This window comes from Mustela nivalis, assembly GCF_964662115.1.
Source record: "Mustela nivalis genome assembly, chromosome: 7".
Lineage (NCBI taxonomy): Eukaryota > Metazoa > Chordata > Mammalia > Carnivora > Mustelidae > Mustela > Mustela nivalis.
The window spans coordinates 124,193,572-124,217,314 of NC_139026.1; the positions used below are offsets into that span (position 1 = coordinate 124,193,572).

Here is a 23,743-nt window from a genome sequence, read left to right on the forward strand (position 1 = left end):
ATTTATTCAAGAGAGGGTGTGGTGGGGGGCAGAGGGAAAATCTTTCAAGCAGACTCCCCCGTGAGCACAGAGCAAACTCAGGGCTTGATCCCACCACCCTGAGATCACAACCTGAGCCGAAACCAAGAGTCAGACGCTTAACTAACTGAGCCACCCCAGGTGCCTCTAAAAAGACGTAATTTAGTGAGCCATTATTTCCTTTCCTTGGTCTCTCCACTAAGCCTTATTTCTTAGTTCCTTTTTGTTACAACAGCATCAGAAGCCTCAAGTTTTCTTACTTCTTCTGTAATAAATGTTATATACTCGAAATTTCAAAACTTACATGTCTTGAGTTCAATCCCATCCAACCATAAACTGAAGACTTAAAAAGCCTTAAAAAAAAAAAAAAAGACAAAACAAAAAACTGGTGTTTTCAGCACGCCTCTTTTTCCTAGCCCAGAGTTCCAAAAAGCTACACATTCACATTTTCAAACACATGAGCTAGTTTTTTAAGACTCTTGCAAATAACTCTTTTCTACATTAAAAGCTTCAGTTAAGGTCACAGCTTCCAAAAACTGCAGAACATTCTTACTTACATCTGGAAGTCTGTAGAGCTTCATTGTTCTCTGTAAAGTCATATTTCTACTCAAGTGAGAAAACTTCACTTCTACCAGTTTTCTGGGGTTTAGCGATCGATGCCAGTATCTGGAATACAATAAGGGTTTCAAAATCTGATTGGTTTCTAACCCTACCAGTTGTTTACTCTTTGTCTCAGCTCAGCTGTTGCAGAAGCATTTAACACTCAAACACTCATGATGTCCCCAGCACAGCGCTGGATGCCGGCCCTCCTCTTGTATAATTATTTTATCAGCTGTTTTTTAAAATCTAAAATACGTCCTCGCTTTCCTAGTTATGTTCCTCTGTAGTCTGTGACCTTTCATCTCTTTCAGTAAAGAGCAATCATAAAATTGCAAAATAAAGTTTAAAAAAAATGCCCAGTCTGCAAGTATTTAATGACCAGTGCTGATTCTACAGAAAGCAGACCAAAAAGTTTAAAAACATGAAAACATCCTCCCTAAATTAGTAGCTGTCACTTTTATATAATCCACACCAAGGCAAACAACTTTTTGAGAAACTACCTTGAATTTCTTTAGCGATTCCAGTTTAGGTACTAGATGATTTGTATTAAAACACACCTGCGAGAAGTCTTATATGTTTAGGTTATTTATGAATAATTTAATGGGAGATAGTCATTACAGTTTACCTTTTGTACTATGTTTAGCAAAATTTCATCTTATTTGAGTCAAAAATAGTCGAGAGATAAAGCCTCAAGGCTTTACGAACAGGTTAGTCCAGGGGCTAATCTGATAAACCATTTTCTCCCTGGATTAACCTTTGAAAGTTTGATAAAAACAGATGAAGTCATAAAAACAGAGTTTAAGCCTTTTCTTTCTTTCTTTCTTTTTTTTTTTTTTTGAGTTTAAGCCTTTTCTTATTCTCAGCAAACAAGTTTGTTTGAGCTTCTCAGCTGGTATTTATCAAGCATTCGCAACAGTTCCCTGACATCCAGGGCACAGCTTGGTATAAACCTGAGTGCCTAGAAGGAAAGAAAATGCTAGCAGGCTGGATGTTTCAAGATCACAATGCCCCAGCTTTCCCCAAGGGAGAGGCTGCGCTGGTCTTTCCAACGGAAGGTACAAAGAAATATAGAACCAGCATCATTAGCCAGAAAATGTTAAAAAGTAGAGATCCCCCCCCCTTTTTTAATCATGAAGTTATATGGCAAACTGGAAAGAACACTGGTCACAGTGTTTCTTGGGTCTAATTTCCCCTGTGCTACCCAACCAACTACATAATACCAGGTAAGCCCAAATCCACAAAATACACGTGAGAATAAAAACTGGTAGCAACACAGCAGGGGGGCAAGGCTTGAGGTGCTGTTACCTGCAGGTGGCCACCGGCTTAGGAAGAACCACTCCAGCTGTATAGACGGCCTGAAAAATCCCTTCCAGGTTCACTCTTCTGGTTATTTCTCGAATTAACACTGGGGCTACCCGTTTTGATCTCAATTTCTTATGAACACAAAGAAAGTTGATTTCTACCATCTTCTTCACACTAAGAAAGAAAAAGATGTCAAAGACTTGAGGGGGCGTACGACAAAACATTTTAAAAAATAAAATAACACCCATGACATTTAAAATTAGAAACTGAAAGATCCCCCCTCAACACAATATTTAAGAAAAATAGCCCATCTTTTAGGCATTTCACAAGTTCAGATAAATAAACTAGCCCCCAGATCCCCTGCTAAAATGATTATAACTCTAGGTCATGGAGATCCAAACCCCCTTGCCCTCAATAAATTTAAGACTTTTTATTTCTAAGTTTTCACTTTGGAAAATAGGTAAGATGTGCCTCAAAGTTTCTACATCTGTTTTTTCTTTGTTTGTTTTTGTTTTTTTTCTTTTCTGTAATGTACGCAATTAGGACACTAACTGGGTCACCCAGCTGCACAATCTGGTAAGATGTTGCTTTGGAGGATAACTCAATTCCTAGGCTCCGGAGAGGTGCCCTGACCAGAAGAGAGCTGGTGTTTTTCCGAGCTCCAGTAAACCTTGCAGAGTTTCAAAGCCCATTCCCTGCTCTGGTTCTAGATATGCAGGCATTCCATGTGGCACAGACTCCTTGACATCAAATGCTTTTCAGCAGCAAAGAAACTAACCCGATACACAGCCCTATTACGGTAAACAGCCCTACTATGCATTAGATCTCTGACTTTCTAGGCCAGAGACCCAGAGCAAAAATGCAACATTAGTTATCCTATGGATAAAAAGATTTCTTATAAAATCTCTCTCTTGGGGCGCCTGGGTGGTTCAGTGGGTTTAGCCTCTCTGCCTTTGCTCAGGTCATGATCTCAGGGTCCTGGAATCCAGCCCTGCATCAGGCTCTCTGCTCAGCAGGGAGCCTACTCCCCTCGCCGCCCCGCCCCCCCAACCTTCAAATAAATAAATAAATAAATAAATAAAATCTTAAAAAAAGAAAAAAAAAAGAAGCCTGTTGTAATGGCGATTCCTGGAAAAGAAACCAACACGGACAAGCTTTAGTAGGTACCTGTCATAAATCCGAATGTTTGCTGGAATGGCACTTATGAACCCTACTAGTTTTTTGTTCGAAGACACTCGGACCCCACAGTGCCACTGCAGGAGCCAGCCGGGGGGACGCAGGGCCCTGAAGTCAAAGCAGATGAGGAAAACTGGCGCGTTAGTGTCCAGGAAACCAGGGAGAGACCGAGGCACGCCGCCCCGACTGCCCGCGCCCGGGGCGCCCCCTGGCGGCCGGCCTGACTCACCACAGCAGGAACTCGGGCGAGTAGTCAAACCGGAACACGCTCTCCTCATCTTCCACGTAATTCTCATTTAACAGTGTGTACAGCTCCTTGAGCTACAAGAGCAAGCGAGTGTCCTGTCTATGGTGCTCGCAACCCCTGCCCCCTGAAGCAATGTGTGCGAGGACAGCTGTTGCGCTCAAGAGCGTCACTCACCACGTCGGGGTTACCCAAGTCCAGGGTGTCCCACATAAAACCCTGCGGCAGGGAGTAGGGCTCCTGACGCACGTTGTCTTTGTCTGCTTCAATCGCCCCGTGAGAGGTTATGACTTCATCTGGGGAGGCGCAGAGAAGAAAAGAGACAGACAAAAAGAGAATATTCAATGACCAAGTATTCTGATGGCCCAAATGGTCCGTCCCAGAAAACGAAATCATTTCTAGGGGACTTGGGTTTCATTTCATCAACGGAAATATGCTATTATTTCAGCTACTTACTGAGTGAGACAGGGTAGCTAGGTAGTGGGCACGGCTATCTCACCAATTAAACAAAAGGAGCAATCGTTTCTCATGTAATGACAAGGTGTGTATTATGACATGACTATGACTTCTCAGCCTCAACCCCCAGATGACAGATCTGCCGCAGTGGGCAGCTTAGGTCCAGTGACAGCCTGAAAATGCTTTCTTCCTACTCTGCATTTCAAAACCCTGGGGTGGGTTGGGGGGAGGGCTACAGTGATCCCAGCAACACCTACAACTAATTTTGGGACTGCTGACAGTGCAGCTGAAGTCATCCACGTCTCCAGTGACCTCCACAAAGGTGCCCTTTTCCTCCCCCACAGCTTCCCAGTGTGAGTGGCATAGCACCCAGGCCCTTGTCTGTGGCTGATCCCACCTGGCCGCCCACCTGGCCTTGCTCTCCAGCTTCATCCATGCTGAATGGGGGGCCAAGGTCAGCTCCAGCTCAGCTCCAGCTCGTGGCGTCTGGGGTCTCCTTCTGCTCTTACAGCCCTTCCCCTGCTCTCCGTGCTTGAGTGTTTGCAGGTATAAGCTTACACATCACTTTTGCACAGCGTCTTTCTCTGATTAAACCTTTTCCCTACCTGGAGGCTGCCCTCCCTCCGTCCCCACCTGGCCGCCATTTTTATCCTACGTTGCCATCACGGTTTCCCCGGCATGTTCCCCAGTGCCTGGCACTGAACAACAGACACTCAACACTGATCTGCTAACTATTACTCAGCCATAAAAAAGAAGGCAATCTTGCCATTCAATGTTGACCCTGAAGGCATTGTGTGAAGTGAATTAGGTCAGAGAGAGAAAGACAAATACTGTATGATTTCACTTATACACAGAATCTAAAAAAAAAACCCCCAAATCCTGAATTCCTAGACACAGAGAATAGTCTAGTGCTTGGCAAAGGTGGGGGTGGGGTGGGGTGTGAAATGGGTGAAGGGGGTCAAAGGACACAAACTTCCAGTTACAAAGCAAGTCAAGTTCTGAGGACATAATACAAGCATGGTGGTCACATTTAATAATACCATATTGCATACCTGAAAGGTAGCTAAGACAGTTGATCTTAAAAGTCCTTATTACAAGAAACAGATTCTGTAAGTCGGAGTGGTGAGGGATGGTAACTAGACCTGCGTGGGGGGGGGTCGTCTCACAATGTCTATAAACATGTTTGACACCTGAAACTAATGAAGTGCTCTATGTCACTGATACCTCAAAGAAGAAATACATAAACAACCAGGAAAAAAATAAAACAAACAAAAAGAAACAGTTATCTGCTAAATAAAGTAGAGGTTTTGGCCTCATCTTTTTACAGGTGGAAGCCACAGGGGCTCTACCAGCTCCAAGGGGTCTTGATTTTCATTCTTTCTAGCCCCTGACTTTGTCGGTCACTACTGCTGCACCAGCTCACCCCGTATAAAACCTTAGGCTTTGTCAAGTCAGCCAGAGTGGCCAGATTCTCAGCTGCTCCCAGAGAGTCCCTTCAGGATGTCTGCTTAGAGCTTGGCTCCCCACCGGACACTGGGGACAACCTCAGGCCCCCACTAACCTTGCTGCTGCCTTAACTCAGGTGCAAATGGGCATTCAAGGAACTGGGGGGAAACCTGCAGGGATTTAGGGGACAGGCCAAAATGTGGTGCACCCTGGCTATCTTCCCAAAGACGTATTCTGATGTTAGGAGGCAGCCTGCCTGGCCCCGGGGCCAGGAACTGAAAGCCAGCAGCAGTTTGCCAAGGAGCATTTGGCTAAACCCAATACATCCAGATCAATAGACTCGTATCCCTTTCGCTAATGGTCACTCAATTCAATGGCATTTAAAATCCTATAAATTCTTTCTAGAGAGCCTTCCTCCAGGACCAAACACATATATTTCTAGAGCCTGAAGGAAAAGACAAGCGAGGAGAATTGCTCTCCTCGATCTTTCACACTCCCGAGCCCGGGCTTTTTCCAGATGCATGGAGCAGACATGGTTGGGAGAAGAGTAGAAACTTCAGAAAGGCTGAAAATCCTTACTCGAGGGCACAGACAAGGACTGTCCCTGGATTTTTATGCGATAAAACAGATTACTTGTACATAACTGGACTATTAAGAGATCTGGAAGACAATCATTTCTCTTACACGGATTCTGGAACCTGAACACTCAAGAAAGAAGAACAGAGAAATAATTATAATCTATTTTCAAAGGAGGACAATAGAAAACAGCAGGTTTAGCTTTTAATGCCGTCACAAACATTTTTAGTGCCTTTATATCACCTTTTCTATTGTGAAAAGGGGAAGAGCTAAATGATGTTTATAGAAACTTAGGAGGCGCAAGTCTGAGTAGAACATGAGGGCCCAGGCTCCGTGCTGAGGTGAGAGGCCAGCTGCCAAAATCTCCATGCGTCTGCGGCGCCCCCAGAGTGCCCATGATGGCCCCGCGGCCCTTACTGCACTGTAGTGGTCTTGCCTGCTAGGAATTCACACCGGTGCTTAGGGAGCAGGATCCTAGCATCAAGCAACACGAAATTTTCCATTTCCATTTCTGTGTGTCTAGGAATTCAGAATTTTTTTTTTCTTTTCTTTTAGATTCTACATGTAAGTGAAACCATATAGTATTTGTCTTTCTCTGACCTAATTCACTTCCCATAATGCCTTCAGGGTCAACACTGAAGAGCAAGATCACCTTCTTTTTTATGGCTGAGTGATAGTTAGCAGATCAGTGTTGAGTGTCTGTTGTTCAGTGCCAGGCACTGGGGAACATGCGGGGACGGAGGGAGGGCAGCCTCCAGGTAGGGAAAGGGTTTAATCAGGGAAAGATGCTGTGTGAAAGTGATGTGTAGGCTTGTATTTGCAAACACTCAAGCACATTTTCCATTTCAAGGCCAATATCCTATGTCTTTTAGAATAAGTGAGATGTGAGACTGCTAAAAATTTATGTATAGGAAAAACAATTCCGTGAAGCTCAGGACCAAAAAAGGTACTGAGACTCTCTCTTTTACGTGTATTTTTCATAGACTAAGGTTTCAAGTGGGAGAAGTTGATTTTTTTTTTTTTTACCAGAAAAAGGAATTAGACTCTAAACTGTGTCTACTGAAAGCCAGTGTCACTACCCAATATTTCTATTTTAAGAAGAAAAATAGGACTTTTGTGTATATTGCTAATCTGTGATAAAACACAGATTATGGAAGTCAAGTTTCTTTTGTGGGTTTTGGGGGTGGGGAGAGAAGAAAGGCAGAAAAGCTTACTTAGTTTGGGCACCGGCTGTGTGTCCCAAAACTGGTATCTGTGTTTGGCAGCTTCATCGATGCTCCTGGCAGGGCCTTGGCACGCAGACAGCAGCTCCATGGCTCTCTGGATGTCCTGCAACTTCTGCATCGGGATGGTGGGATTCTAGAACAGCAAAGATACAGAGACACAAAAATGAGGAAGCCGCCACCCGCTCCCAAACCTGGGCCAAACACACGTGCCATCTGCCCTGGAGACCACGACACCAAAAACCAACCCCCTTCCTCTAAGTCTGGTTGGGGACCGGGCTCAAGGAGGCTAACGTATTAAAATAGAAGCAAACACATTACGTTAAGGGTAACCATAGTACAGGAGTTTTCACGGGGCTTTGGTAGTTTTGGGAAATCTGAAGTAAAGCCAACCCCCCACCCCCACTTCAAGGTCCCCCCCCCATCTGCAGAGGGTCCTCACTCGCACTCATCTGGGTGGAGCAGCAGAAAGGAGGGACATGCACACAAGCCTTATGACCCCAGCAGCCCGTCAGGCACACCCTCGGGTTCGCAGCTGGGGTTGAGGCCCTCAGCAGCAATGTGGGGCCAAAGGAAATCACTGCTAGAATGGAAACGAGGCAGGCAAGGGAAATTTTAGTTCATTTAAAAAAAAAAAAAAGAGGAAGGCAGGAAAAGAATGAAATGAAAAGGGAAGGGGGGGAGGGGAGGGAAGGGAGAAGGGAAGGGAAAGGAAGAGTAGGGAAGGGAAGGGAAGGGAACAGAGAGGAAGAAGGAAGGGAAGGGAAGAGGGAAAGGAAGGTGGATGGAAGGAAAACGAAATGGAAGGGAAGAGAGAAAGGAAGGAAGGTAAACTGAGTGCTGAGCTGGGAAGAAGTTCATCAAGAATGGAAATCTCTACGTGTGCCTTCCACCAGGACCCCACCCTGCCTTCTCGCAGCTCCCATGCTCCTCCAGAGACAAACCTCCCGACGAGAGCAGTTTCTTCTGTAAGTTTAGATCTTTGGCAACCGCAGCCTCTTTTCCCCACGCCAAGTGTTGGAATCTAACCTTTTTTCAGGAAAACATATTCTCAGTCTGGAAAACTGACAATACCTTTCAAATCTCAAGTTCCTTCCTCGAAGCCAATATTTCTCTTATCTCTGAAGATTCCCCAGCTCTTTTTTTGGAAAGTCCCTGAGATAATGTAATCCCACATGGAAAGTGAGCCTATACTTTTCCACTTAGGGCTGAACGGTAAAATCAACTTTTTTCAGTTTGTCAAATGATTAGTTTTAGAATTCTGATGTCACACAAAGAATGCCCTTCACTGTCATTCAGAAGTGGTTAACAAGAATTTCAGAGCCCTGTGCTATTCCTGTGTGCCAACACACCTGGGGCACCAAAGAAAGCTACCACGGATCCTTGCTGGTTTATTAATAGGAGCTCTGGACTTCTGGTCAACCTCGAATCTGCCATCTGTGGTCTGGAGCCAATCCTCTAATTTGGGAAGCTTTACCTACACCACACACTACAAATCAGGGTTTACTTAATATACACCTCCCTGTGTTTGCTTTATCACTGGGTTTGCTTGGGATTCTTGCTTGGGTCTCTTCTGAACCTCCCAACATACAGTAACCGATTTCCAGTAAAATGAAACTGACATCCATCTGAACCCCTAACGAGGCAACCTATTAAAAGACCTACAGCTTAAACAGGAACTCTGAGCACAGCATATTTCAACGAAGAATGCTTGAGCATGTACCCGTTTATCTTTAAAAAGGCAAATTTGAACCCACAAAGCCTACAGTAAATTTGTCATGGGGATTTTTCTTTCCTAATTCTGGAGTTAAATTCTTGATCACAAATATACCAAGCTCTAGCTAGTTTGCAGCAAACATGAATCAGCATCTTTGTTCCAAAGGAGCCAATAATATCCCAACTCTGTGAAGACAGACCTCAGAGCGGTTTCAACCCTAATTAGCCTCGTCGGGTTGACTAGCAGTCTTTCCATGAAACGACCATTCATGACATATTTATATCTGAAAGCTCATTAAGTGCTTTCTTAAAGTGGATACAAGTAAGCATAATTTTCAAATCCACGGTGACAAAGCAGCAAGGAAAATTCGGCTACGATACATTCTTAACCCTATCCATTCACTTCCCACCACATTAGCTTCCCACTACCATCTCTAAGTCAGGCGCATCTCTTTTCCTCCACGGAATACTATACTCCAACTGTACTCTGTACCCTTTCCTTTCTAAAATGTAATATCTTGGAAAAACGTCCAAGTCCTCCACTGCTAAGGAGCCTATCATCTTATTCTGGTTCTTGGGTGCAGAATGGAATATTTTCTACACACAATCCAAAGTACTTTATACTGTTATTTAGAGCTAGCGTTTTGTGTAAGGGAAAGAAACTCCAGTTTCAAAAAATGCAACGGAGAAGGGCCCACATTAACACAATCCTGATTTATTCTCAATTGTAAAAGAAAATAACGTCTCCACCAGACAATGCTAGCCACTCCTCCTGCCTTGGCTAGCTCTAGCTTCTTGTAAGCGACCAGAAGTAAGGGAAGGGCTCAAAGTGGCTGGGGGTACAGCGAGGCGTGCAAGCTGATGGTAATGGTAGAAGCAATACGGAGGGTCAGAACCGCATATACGCGACGCCGCATTTATCCAAGGAAGTGACATTGAATAATGGGAAAAATGTCTTGCGAGTTGATGGCATACCTTATACGAGTGACCTTAGGAAGGAGGGCCAGTGGATAAGAGTATTTATTACCTGAGAGACGAGCTGAAAAGCGAGGGGACAACACCCCATTTTCTTCTCACCCCACAAGGCAGTCAGGGAAAACTGGGCAAAGTAAGTATCCTCTCAGTGACTCCTGGTCCTTACGTGTAAAACAGTTAACAACAAAAACTGCCTGCAAGACCCCCTTGGCACGATACAGTGTCAACTGTGTGCAAGAAAGAAATAATTCCAACCCTGCACAAGTTGTATAATATTAGGTAACAGCTGCCATATCGACACTGCTTTAAGATCATTTAACAGAAAGGCCCTAACTGTAACCTCCTCACAGCCCCATGAGCTGGGGCCAGAAGGCACGACTCCCACCCGGCAGATGCGGAAACTGGCTCATGGAGGGTGGCACCCACACAGCTCGTGAGCTACAGGGCCGGGTCCCAGCCCGTGTTTGCCAGTGCGCTCCCGAGCCCCTCGGCCACACCACGACCCCCAGGACAATGGACGTGGCGCTGCAAACATCAGGATCATCCGTGTGCTTCACCACACTTCTAACACCAACCCGTGCCCTGTGAGCTTCCTGCACGGAGAGGGCCCTGTGCACCCACAAGGCCTGTATTTCAGCCAGGGTGACCAGGGTCGGCCCCAAGGTGGGGGCACCTGCCATCCACTCCACCAGAACCTCGCAAGACCGGCCAGCCGCCCACCCTGCGCTCAGCGACAACTGCGGGCTAGGTCTCAGGTGGGTGTTTCTCTGGCGGGCACTGTCAGGAGCTTCGTCCCACCCTCAGCAATGTGATGTAATAAGCAGGGTCGCTCGAGCCTACTGGTCGGATTCAAGGTCGTAAGACTTACCTGTGGCTGCTCCCGTGGGAATCTGCTGCCAGATCGTGGGGTGCTATTCAGGTAATTAGACAGATACCCAGAAAAATTAAAATGTGAGTATCTTCTGAACTGAAAGTAACGAAATATTAAGCTTAACTTCAAAACAACAACACACACCTAAGAAGCTCACACTGAGACGGACTTCTATCACTATAGTCTATGTACTAATTTGCTCTGAGAAAAAGGAAAAATGCAGGCTGTATCCCCATACATACAAAAACACAGTCTGTACCTCTTATTTAGGTACCAACATCAGCAGCAGGAAGGCTGTAAAGCCCTCCAGGGACCAGCGCCACCCAGCACAAGGTCACGGCAAAACCCCAGGTACACCTCCGGCTCGCACATGCAGGAGGAACCACAGAGGCTAAAATAAAACTGGGGTCTCACTTTGGAAGGCTGCTGGATTTTAATCTCCTGGGAATCAGAGGCCGAGTCTGATTTGGTGCCTCCGGAGTTCGGTTTCTCCTTCTTTCTCTTCTGTTTCTTCTTTTTCTTTTTGGCACCCAAATCTCCTCCAGGACTTCTGTTAGGAAGATGACAGAGGATAAAACAAGAACAAAAAAATCATTATAGAATATTAATCATTGAGAAGAATGCAAATTATACCCAGGAGTTAAAAAAAAGAAAACTAGGTTAGGAAGCCTCATATTGTAATTTATAAGGAACATATGTATCTGATCATTCAGGTGACCTAATACATAGCTCTCGTACATATTTCCTAAGTGAAAAGAGGTTAAAAATGTGTTAATAAGGTGACTTGTGGAAAGTGCCTAAGGGTGGAGGTTGGTGGCCAGTGGTGCCAGCCCTGTGATCAATGGGCTACAAAACCCCTGGAAAACAGCATTTCCCTCGTACAAACTCAGGAAAAGTGGGGCATGGAAGCTCGGTGCCCTTTTCCCACACCTGGCCCTATGCATCTCTTCCACTTGGCCATTCCCTTTTATGATAAACCAGTCATCTAGTAAAGAAAATGTTTCTATTACTTCCATGAGCTGTTCCAGCAAATCAAAATCAAATCTGAGCAAGGGACCGTGGGACCCTCCGATATATGTTGGTGGGTCACGAGGACAGGGGATAGCTTGGGCTTGCTTGCGACTGGCCTCTGAAGTGGGGGTTGGTATGTGGTGGGAGCAGTCCTGTGGGACTGAACCTCTGCCCTGGGCAGACCGAATCAGAATGTATCAGAACAGCGTTAAATGAAAATTCTGCCAGGGTCTTGTGAGAAGCCTGCCATCTACATGCACATGATGGGGTTAGATCCAGAAACTCAAAATGGGATGTAAAGTGGAAAATGAAATTTAGACAGATGAGAAGTTAACAGGACAAAGAACTCAGAAGAATTATTAGTCTACACGCAGTCATACTGCAGGTTCTCAGATAGCATTCGAGCAGGAAAACTGTAGCTAGAAACCGTATTTTATGATGAAAGTCAAGTAGCTTTCCTGCTGAACCATGGCTCTGCTAACCAACTTTTTAGGTAGCCTTTTAAGGGAGAGATACGTGTTGTAAAAAAAAAAAAATTCCATTACAAACTTCGCTTGGGCACAAAAAATCAGAAAGCTCAACACAACAGAACCGAGGAAACCGCTTCTTTGCAGAAGGGGAAATTTTCCTTGGTAAATCATTTAACAAGAAGAATTAACAATAAAAAAAACTCTATGTGGAAAAAAATGTTCACTGGTAAAACATTTGTCTGGGACTCTTTTGTCATCTTATGGCTGTCACCCCCTGAAAGACCGGAAGAGACCCCAGGAGATGTGCAATTTCCAGTTACTTGGGTCTACACTACCACAGTATTCCCAGAAGGGAAGTTGAAATTCAGAGACTGTTACATTATTGCCTGGATGGAGGGAAAAGTGATGTAAACATACCATTCCACTGTACTGCCCTCAGTAAACTGGATCTGCTGTTGCCTACTTTCGCTCTTGCCTAATTATCAAGTATCTATGCATCATGCAAGACACAAATGTCACTGATATCTATGTATTAACCCTGTAACACTGTCCCTCAGAGGCAACCCATGGTTTTTCTTGTACATATTCTTCCAAATTTCTCCTCCTTCTCTAAGCACCCCTTCATTTTCACTGTGAATAAGTTTTAAATAAAAACTGAATCTTAAACATACCATTTGCCAACTTGCTTTTTACCTCCTTCCACTTAACAAGGTGTCTTAGATTCCTTCCCATGTCAGGATATAGTGAGCGATTTCAATTCTTTTAAGCAGCTAGAGAGCATTCCATTGTGTAAACACATCATATTTAACCATCCCTACATTACAAAGTGCTGCTGTAGGGGCGCCTGGGTGGCTCTGCCGATTAAGCATCTGCCTTTGGCTTAGGTGACCATCTGGGGTCCTGGGATCAAGCCCCAGGGCAGCTCCCCGCTCAGCAGGGAGTCTGTTTCTCTCACCCACTCCACCCCCTGCTTGTACTCTTTCTCTCAAATAAATAAATAAAATCTTTTTTTTTTAATGCTGTAAAAAAAAAAAATCTGGTATTTACATCTTTTTTTTTTTTGCTTTTTTATTTTTTTTCAATTTATTTATTTTCAGAAAAACAGTATTCATTATTTTTTCACCACACCCAGTGCTCCATGCAATCCGTGCCCTCTATAATACGCACCACCTGGTACCCCAACCTCCCACCCCCCCCACCACTTCAAACCCCTCAGATTGTTTTTCAGAGTCCATAGTCTCTTGTGATTCACCTCCCCTTCCAATTACATCTTTATGCATTTGTGCCAGTAATGTCCAAAGGTGGAAATACTAGGTCATGCACGTTTTTACTTTCAGTAAATAATTAAGATTGCTTTACTAAATACTGTGCCAATACCCAGTCCACCAACCTGGGTCCACACATATGTAGCTTTGAAATCACCACTCCATCTTAACAGACTGAAAACCCAACAACTCCTCTTGGATTCATGGGAAAGGCAAGGACACAGGACTAAGACTGGCCCCAAGACCGGCCAGACAGGTAAGAACACAGGGCACTGCAGCTTCCTCCAGCAAAGCCTCAGGAATGCAAACCACCACAGCAGCTAGCTGTACTCAGGTAAGAAAACGGGAGATGTGACTGCCCAGTGCTGGGGCCTGTGTGTGAACCAGGGGGACCCAGTCCCAGGGGTCTCCCAGACTTTCGTGAGTTTTCCCAGAACAAACAGCAGACAAAAGTCCCCTCATGCTTCCAGCAGTGGGAGGGGAACAGGGACCCTTCTGAAATAAGCCAGAGCACTCTGTTCTCAACAAGCCCTGCCCCTAGAAGGAACTGGTCGCCCAGAGCCTAACTGACGTGGGGAAATAACCAAACCCAGTCCACACAAGAGAAGAGGAGGAAACAGAGGAAACATGAGCAGGTTCAGAGCCCAGAGGCCCAGGCTCTGTAAGGGCTGGGAGGGGCCGCAGTGCAGGACCGCAGAACCCCCACGCCCTCACCTCTCACCACCACAGCACTGAAGCGCCAGCAGCAGCTCCTCTTACCTGGTACCTCATGTCTGGCTATCTGGAAAAAATTATAAGGCATACTGAGAGGCCAAAAACAAACCTGGAAAAAAGACCAAGCACCAGAATCGGACAGGGCAGGGATGGTACAACTGTCAGAACAGGAATTTAAAACTGACAGATTAATATCCTATGGTTTCAAAGGAACAAAACAGACAGCATAAAAGGGCAGACAACGTTAACAGGAGACAGAAAACCTAAGAAAGAGCCAGAAAGAAATGACAGACATAAAAGACACTTTAAGAGAAATGCAGAGGTCCTTTGATGGCTTATTAGCCGACTGGACACAGCTGAGGAAAGAATCTCTGAGCTTGAAGATACAGCAACGGAAACCACCAAAAGTGCGACACCTAGATGGCTCAGTCAGTTATGCGTCTGTCTTTTGATTTCTGGCTCACGTCATGATCTCAGCATTGTGGGATCAAACCCCACACGGGGCTCCCCCCATCCCACCCTTTGCACGCAAGCACACATTCTCTCAAAAAAGAACAAAAACAAAACACAACAACAGAAGAAATCTCCAAAAGTGAAAATCTAAGAGAACAGTGATGAAACAGAACGGAATATCCAAAGGCCATGGGACAACTACACAAGGTGTAACACATGCGTGATGGGAATACCAGAAGGCATAGGAGGAACATAAAAAATATCTGAAATCACGACTGAGAATTTCCCCCAGTGAAAGTCAGACACCACACCACAGATCCAGGAAGCTCAGAGAACACCAAGCAGGATGCACGCCAAGAAACACTATGCCTCAGCACAGGCATATCCTTTTCAAGCTACAGAATATCAAAGATTTAAAAAAAAAAAAAATCCTGAAAGAAGCCAGAGGCAAAATATGCTTTTCCTATAAAGGAACAGTAAGTCAATGGGAATGTCAATTTCCCAACTTCTTTGCCAATACTGAAATATCAACATTTTTTTCATCTTGGACAGTCTTTTTTTTTTTTTTTTTAAGATTTTATCTACTTGAGAGAGAGAACACGCACACAAGCAGGGAGGAGTGGCAGAAGCAAACTCCCTGCTAAGGAGGGAGCCCGATGATGCAGGGCTTGCCCCCAGCACCCGGAGATCATGACCTGAGATGAAGGCAGACGCTTAACCACTGAGCCACCCAACTGCCCCTCCATCTCTGACAGACTTATAGGTAGAAAACCCTTACTGCAGATTTAATTTTTCTTTATTTAATCAGGAGCAAGGCTATACATATCTTCCCATATGTTCAATGACCATTTATATTTTTTCCATGAACTGCTCATTCATATCCTTTTTCTGTTACCCATCTCTTTAAAAAATTGACTTGTCAGTGGCCTTTATAAAAGCATGGGTAGAACCTACCAGTTGTTAAGTATTTTTACTTTGGCTATTTTCATTTCATTTAATCCTTGCAACAGCTCTGTGAGATACTACTTTATGTCTGTAGTACATTGCCTAGGCTGTTGTCTGTTACTTAGATTGCAAATACTTTATCTGGTTTATATTTTATGATATCTTTTCCTACACAGCCATTTAAAATTTTGGTGGAGTCTAACATTTAAGAAATTTTCCCTTGTGGCTTTTGGGCTTTTAAATCTTGGTTAGAAAGACCTTCCCTATTGCAAAACCACATAAACATCTTTTTATGTTTTTCCTCTACTAACTTTGTGACTTTTGGAAAATAATATTTAGCTTTCTGACTCGTTCAGAATAAAAGGTATACAGTGTGAAGTGCCCATACCTCTACTTTTCAGAAACACAGTAAATACAAGCAGTACCGTCACTTGTTAATACCGGGGTCACACTGCAGCACCCAAAGACTGATAGTAAATTTTATAAGAGAGGGAGATCTCCTGATTACTGGATGCAATCACATAATGAGGTTCTCTTGTTGCCAGACACTGTTCCAGGTGCAAGCAGTATCAAAACACATCTGAAAATTCTTGGATACTTCTCTCAACAAGAGGTGAGGTCCATTACCCTCCGCATGAATCTGGGCTGGCTTGTCATCTGCTCTTTGTGCAGCAGAACTGACCCCATGGGATTCTGGAGGCTCGGTCACAAAAGGCCATGCTTTTTCCACCTGGCTCCCTCAGGATGCTCATTCTGGGGGCAGCCAGGAGCCATGGAAGAGGCCCGAGGGCCTGGAGACTGCCAGGCCAGCACCTAATATCCCCAGCAGGACCAGCTAGGGCCGAGAGAGGGAGCTCGGCCAGACCACCAGCCCCATGGAGCCTGCACCTACCCAAGAGGCCTGAAGGGAGAACCTGCCTTTCCAACTTCCTACCCACAGAATCTGCCAAGTGTAACAAAGTGGCCGCTCTTTTATTTAGGTCACTAGCTCTGGCATGACCTATTACAGAGCAACAGAGAGCAGACCAGAAATTGGGGGCCTGACAATGGAGGGCCACTCTAAGAAAACCCGAAAACACAAGGCAACTGCTCCAAGGCCAGGTGACAAGGCCAGGAGGAGCCTCAAACAGACAGAGTTTCATGGAATGATTATTTCAGTGAGTGCGTTTATAAAGCTGTCGCCAGCAATAATGTGGAAACCAGAAAATGTACCTAATGAGCTGATGATGATCTAACTGAAAAGATCGCTGGGGAGAGGGCTGAAGCTGCTGGCTTCTTCTATAATGAGACAAGAGAGAGATCAACTCCAGAATAAGCTAGTTTCTGAGTAGAAATAAGAGAATAGATACACTCAGCTAGTAATTTGTAGGTTAAAAAATAACTGTTTCTCATCCTTGAGTCTCCAGAAGGCAAAGGTTTGCCTATGAAGAAACGGCCTCAGGTGGTGATCTCACCGGCCATGGGACTGATCCCACCTCGGGGTTCTAGCTCAGGGGGCGTCTGATTCTCTCTCCCTCTCCCCCTGTCCCACCCCCCAACTCTCTTTCTCTCAAATAGTGAATAAATAAATCTTAAAAAGAAAAAATAAATGACCTAAGAACAGAAAGTCACAGCAAGGGTGGAGCGGTAAGCCCTTTGTTAGGATGTTAGGAAGACGGAAAGTGGGGCCTCTGGACCCTTCCAAAAAGACAAAGGCCTCAGGTTCTGAAGGATGGGCTTCATCTATCTGGAAACAGCAGAGCTTCTAAGAACCTTTGTCCCACAGCACCTTCACCAGGCGCCTGACAGAAAAGATTATCTGACAGAAAAAAGAGTTCAGGGTAACTTTTGTCGAACAGAGTGGATTATAAATGGACACGGAGGAAAGCCCGTGACATTTCTAAAAGCAGCACAGCAGCCTGAAAGGCAGCAGAACAAAGTGAACAGAGGCCTTTGGACCCACAGCCTTTTACAGGGAGGAAACAGACCAAGAAGGTTACTCACTAGGGCACAAAGTTATCTTTTGGAAGGATGACTGGAACGCCAGAACCAAGAACCTCAAGGGCAGAGCCCAGAGCCACAGATGATAGCTCCCAAGAAGAAGGACTGACCACAAATGCAGGAGTTGACAACACGTTCCTGGTTGGATTTCAGAACTGCTATGGACCACTGACTGTGTTTTGCGCTCTACTTCCTCCCTCTAGGGCTCTCCTACATCTGTCCACCATTCCACGAGGATGTGTGGAAAGCAGACACGGTACATTCTCGGTTCATGGTGTTCAGCAGACCCTAAGAGCCCTCAACCAGACCTTGACTTTATTTACATGAGATCCCAGACTTCAAACCTGAACCTAGTATCTAAGCCAAAACACAACATGATTTTGGGAAGGGCTTCAGGGAGGGTAAATGTATTCTACATGTGGGGGAATATAAATAATTTTTGGCCAGAAGATGGGCTGTGGTAGTTTTCAACATGTCCTCAATATTTTTAAGAAAAATGAAAGATGGAAGATGCGTGTGACAGATAGTTCACAAGTGGTTACTACTTAGTTTTCAATGGAGACTAAGGTTTCTAAAAGTAAAAATTGTGATAAATGTAATTGATATTTCTAAGAAATGACAAGGAAAGCAACTCCTTATGCAGGGAAACTAAGATGTGTTTGGTTTGTTTGTTTTGGGAGAAAGAAGCTCATGCCAGTGGTGGGGGGCAGAGGGAGAGGGAGAGAATCTTTAGCAGGCTCCACACTCAATGTGGGGCCAATGCAGGGCTCGATCCCAGGACCCAGAGATCATGACCTGAGCTGAAATCAAGAGTCAGATGCTTAACAGGCTGAGCCATGCAGGTGTCCCAAGATGTGTTGTTTTTTTTTTTTTTAAGATTTTATTTATTTGTCAGAGAGAGCAAGCGAGAGCGAGCACAGGCAGACAGAGTGGAAGGCAGAGTCAGATGGAGAAGCAGGCTCCCCGCGGAGCAAGGAGCCCGATATGGGACTCGATCCCAGGACGCTGGGATCATGACCTGAGCCGAAGGCAGCTGTTTAACCAACTGAGCCACCCAGGCGTCCCCCAAGATGTGTTTTTGATAAAAGAAGGTATGAGGAGGGGCACCTGGATGGCTCAGTTGGTTAAGCGTCTGCCTTCAGCTCTGGTCCTGATCCCTGAGTCCTGGGATTGAGTCCTGTATCCGGCTCCTTGCTCGGGAGAAGCAGACTCCCCACTCTCCTTGTTGCTTCCCCAGCTTGTGTTCTCTTTCTCTATCTGACAAGTAAATAAAATCTTAAAAAAAAAAAAAAAGAAAGAAAGAAAGAAAGAAAGAAAGAAAGAAAGAAAGAAAGAAAGAAAGAAAAGTACGAGGAGTGGGCATACATTTTTGTTGAGGGAAAAGCTAGTAATTTTGTCCTAAAATGAGTCTGGTTACTTAGAGAAGGAAAGCTTAAGACAAAATTTGAATGTAAAAAGAAAGTTGTAGCAGGTTTGTGAAGGGAATCTTTGAAAAAGAATTTTATGTGTAGTCAGAACTCAGCCTGGAATGAATGAATTTTTTTTTTTTTTTTTAAGATTTTACTTATTTGACAGAGAGAGACACAGCAAGAGAGGGAACACAAACAGGGGGAAATGGGGTGGGGAGAAGCAGGCTTCCCACTGAGCAGGGAGCACGATGTTGGGCTCGATCCCAGGGTCCTGGGATCATGACCTGAGCTGACAGATGCTTAACAACTGAGCCATCCAGGCGCCCCTGGAATGAATGAATTTTAAAAGTATACCTATGTAAGACTGAAATGTGGCTCTTCTCTGTTAAAAACGCAGAGTTTTCTTGGATTGTTGGTTTGCTCTTGATAAGAAACTGCAAATGAAGCTTTTTTTCTTTATCTGTCCAGAAAACCGATGTTTCTAGCTTTGTCATTCTCAGGTCTTTGATTACTTAAGAGAACTGAAACATCTCAATATGAAAGGAGCTAAGTTTTGCCCATAAGTAGGCTTCTACAGAATCAACTACTGCCACCTTGGTTAAATGGGTGATTAAATATTAAGTTTTTTTAAAAAATATTTTTATTTATTTATTTGACAGACAGAGATCACAATTAGGCAGAGAGGCAGGCAGAGAGAAAGGAAGGGAAGCAGGCTCCCTGCTGAGCAGAGAGCCCCGATGTGGGGGCTCGATCCCAGGACCCTGGGATCATATCATGACCTGAGCCGAAGGCAGAGGCTTCCCAGGCGGCCCAATTAGTTTTGTAATAATCTATAATCCTATTTGGGTAAGTGCTTCAAAACCTTCTGAGGTTTTTAGCAAAAGTTCCCAAATACTCAAATCTACATGAATTGTTTGTGACTAGATTAGGTTTATTTGGTATGTTCAGTTACTTGGGGAACACTATCAAGCAAATGATCATAAACCTTTTAGGGTATGCTGTATGGGTAAAATGCTCTATCACTGTTGTAGACATTATATGAACTCTCTTAAATTTTAGTATGTCTTGGTGTAAGGTCATCACTTGACATTCTATCACTGAAAAAACTGGATTTCCTTGTTAACTGCATGATAATGAACTCTCACCAGATCTTTAAACATGGCCATTTTTGAGTCATTGGTAATTATTGTGCTGATGATCTTACAAAATCTGTTTCATCTTTAAGGATTTTCACTGAAAGGACTTTTGACAAATACAGGTTTCTGATATCTTTAAGATCATAAAATTAAACTGGGTAAGAATTTCTGGAACTAAAGGAAAAGCTGCATTCAAACAGAACAAGAATTAGTAACATGGAACTGAGTGAACTGAGGAAGATGATTATAGTTTTTGTGACTCTTGCTTGAAACATTGCTGGTTCTCCAATGTTTGTTCTTCCAGATTTAAGGAATCAGTTTCTCCTAGGGTATCTGTGACTTACATAAACATGGTAAAATATTCCTTTGTGAACAAACTGAAGAATTTATTTTTTTTTCTCCCTTCCCAAACCCTCTAGAATTCAGAAACTCTCAGTAAGTTTTCTCTCTTTGGTGGCAATTATAATTATTTGCATAAGTTCAATAACAACGTGGTCTTAACAGGACACTAGTGGAAACACAAGTTATATCACCAAGGTTTTGACTGGAATGTCATTACTAGAGAGACACACATAGACTCAGATGAGACCAGAGAGCTTTCAGAACTATTAAAGTTGACTTCATGGTGCCAACAGAGCCCCTTGGAAATGTTGGCCTGATACTTAACTTATAGTTCTAGCTTATAGTTCCCATCGGCCTTACGAGGGTGAGTAAACACTGTCACTTCCTGGCAGGTACAGGAAACTTCAGGATATTCTGGGGACCTGAGGAGGAACTCACCCAAATCTACAGGTACTGCTAAGGCAAATCTGACAGCAAGTATTTGGCTTGGTTTCTGGCCTTAAGAGGCTATTAAGTTCAATCTGAAATACCTCATAAAAAGTTCCAGCAAAGCAGATTTATAAGAACTTATAATGTCAATCAGTATTCTTGCTGTGCTTATGTAAATAATCAGGCCAAGTCTTTAAAACCAGACTTATTTTATAAACCAATTAGTCTTTGTGTAGCTACCTCTGATGGAAATGAAGATGATTTTATTTTTAAGATTTTACTTAATTATTTGACAGAAACACAGTGAGAGAGGGGAACACAAGCAGGGGGAGTGGGAGAGGGAGAAGCAGGCTTCCCCACTGAGCAGGGAGTCTGATGCGGGGCTTGATCCCAGGACCTTCGGATCATGACCTGAGCCGAAGGCAGAGGCTTAACAACTAAGCCATCCAGGTGCCCCAAGGGTGATTTTAGAGAGAAAAATTATATTTCAATAACACACCTTTGGAGAGGTTAAAGTCTACCTCTGATTGTCTTTAAATGTTTGTTTGCCTAACCTAGACAGCTTGAGGTAAACTTCAGAGAAATTGCCACAAGAGCTTGTGTATAGACATTCTTCTTACCTATTTCTCTGTGGGGATAATAGGACTCCATGGGCATGTGATTATTTTAATAGCTGGACAATAGGATGGACTCCCCAGCTGTGTAACTCAACTATCACCTTGACTGATTCTACGTGGGGGATGGCAAAACCGTTCCTCAAAAGCTGGAGCAGACCCTTGGGGCTCCTGGGTGGCTCAGTGGGTTAAAGGCTCTGTCTTTGGCTCAGGTCATGATCCCAGGGCCCTGGGATCGAGCCCTCTGCTCAGCAGTGAGCTTGCTTCCCTTCCTCTCTCTCTGCCTGCCTCTCTGCCTACTTGTGATCTCTGTCAAATGACTAATTAAAATCTTAAAAAAAAAAAAAAAAAAAGCCAGAGCAGACCTTGCTCCATGGGTTAGCTTATAGACGTATGGAGAGAGGGACGGCCCAACGTTCCTCATGAGTAAAACTGATGATGCAGTTGGGGATACCCATATCTCCCAAGAGGAGCACCTCCCACCTGCCAGCGATTCCTTGTAAGTAGGACATTGTTAAAGCCAGATATCAGGCAAGGTGTTTTCTTGATAGTTTTATCCCTTAATCGTATTTGTCCCAGGAGCTGCCTCTATCAATGTAGAATTACAAGTAGAGGCTTTTACCTAAGCATACAGCGGCCATCTTTAATTAAACCTGGAACCCACTCACCCTCCTAAATGACGAAACCACATAAATTTGAGAAATAGTCCTTCAAAACTAGATGGCCCTTGATATTTTGAGAGCAGCCCAAAGATGAACCTATGCTTTCATTAAAACAGAATGTTGTGTCTGTATTTCAAATTACTCAAAAAATGTAACTGAAGCCACAGAAGATTTAAACAAACACATCACTGCTATAAATGCTCTAGCTCTAGAACCTTTTAGCAGGATCTAAATTTGAGATTCCTTCCAAATAGAAATATGCCCTGCTAAGCATTGCTATTACTTCTTGTTCTTTTAGGTTGCTGTTTGACTTTCTGGATTCGTCAAACGGGAGCCTGTGTTATTCACATATGCCGGCAGATGCCTTTGCTGTCTAGTTCAGGAGGAACTAGAGAAATGAAGTTCTCCTACCCTGTCAAAGTCTTCCATTCCAAAAACCCTCCATCATCCCTGGTCAGCAGGAAGTAACTACCTAAGAAATGGCTGTGGTCCCTTCTTCTTCCACAGAAATGGAATGGTGTTTTGACAGTGGGGATTTGTTTTTTGTTTTTTGTTTTAAGATTTTATATATTTATTTGACAGACAGAGATCACAAGTAAGCAGAGAGGCAGGCAGAGAGAGAGCTCAGCAGAGAGCCCGATGTGGGGCTCGATCCCAGGACCCTGGGATCATGACCTGAGCCAAAGGCAGAGTCTTTAACCCACTGAGCCACCCAGGCGCCCCGAAAGTGGGGATTTGTAAGAGGACTCCAACTACCTTCCTTTTTACCTCAGTCTTTACTTTCTAATTAAGTTCTTCTTTCCAACTTACCTCTTAACCCAGGCAAAAGACCTTCCATGCAAAGCATCCCATGACAGGACCCAAAACTACTTCCTCAAGCAATAGGGAACCCCCAGACACCAGCAAGACCCACAAGGCAATGATCAACCTGAACTTGACTGCCCCTCTCCTGTACCCACCAACCTCTGTCCACATTTTGCTTATATAAACCTGGGAGTATTTTCAGAACTTTGGAAACAGTCTTTTGAGACACTAATCTGCTGACTTTCTGGTGCTGGCCTCACAGAAATAATTTCTTTTCCTGTTTCACCACCATTCATCTCTCTACCTTTGGATGTTGTCAGCGATGAGCACCTGACCCTGGTCTGGTTGAGACCCCCGAAACTTGGTGCTTTTGCACCCTGTGCCCTGGTTATAGCTCCCTTCCCCTGGATGTATGCACTTACAGTTTTGTGACTCACTTACAACTCATCATTCACAACAAATGTGTCAGTATGTGACTTCCATGTCTAGTGAGGAAAGCAAGCAGCTCCCACGCACTACTTGTGAAATGTTTTCTCCAGACGACCTTGAGACCTGCCCTGCTGGTGAGGCCGCAGGTAGACGCACTGAGTGAGAAACAAGCTGAGCTGCCACGAATGGCCAGCCATCTGAGTGAGCCACCTGGGGGGGTTGGGTCTAGTGGAGCCCTGGGTTTACTGCAGTTCCGGCTGAGATCTGCATGCGACCACCTGAGAGACCCCCACCCCCCAGTGAGAAGCTCCTCCAACTGGGCCGTTTCCAAATTCCTAATCCACAGGATCTGTGAGCCTAATAAAACGGGTGCTGTTTTTTTTACGGAGCAACAGTTACTGGAACATAAACACTTAACAACAAACAAAGCAAAGTCTTGTTTTGTAACGCATGTATTTCTAATGAAATAGATAATAC

General features: G+C 44.3%; 1 protein-coding gene across 5 annotated transcripts in view; it reads right to left on the reverse strand.

The window, feature by feature from the left end:
* NMT2 (N-myristoyltransferase 2) overlaps positions 1-23,743 on the reverse strand; it is a 67,035-nt gene that overhangs the window by 19,994 nt on the left and 23,298 nt on the right. For 2 of the 5 annotated variants that reach the window (XR_014313763.1, XM_082738709.1), the window contains exons 2-10: positions 11,018-11,153; positions 10,601-10,643; positions 9,785-9,856; positions 7,033-7,177; positions 3,518-3,636; positions 3,326-3,417; positions 3,088-3,204; positions 1,924-2,094; positions 576-684 (exon numbers count right to left, since the gene is read on the reverse strand). Coding sequence is in view for 3 of the 5 variants with exons in the window: in XM_082738709.1 (XP_082594835.1) it covers positions 576-684; positions 1,924-2,094; positions 3,088-3,204; positions 3,326-3,417; positions 3,518-3,636; positions 7,033-7,177; positions 9,785-9,856; positions 10,601-10,643; positions 11,018-11,153 (1,004 nt within the window). In the remaining 2 variants the exon portion in view is untranslated. The remainder of the gene's footprint in view (positions 1-575; positions 685-1,923; positions 2,095-3,087; positions 3,205-3,325; positions 3,418-3,517; positions 3,637-7,032; positions 7,178-9,784; positions 9,857-10,600; positions 10,644-11,017; positions 11,154-23,743) is intronic. The other 3 variants (XR_014313762.1, XM_082738711.1, XM_082738710.1) reach the window with 2 other exon arrangements.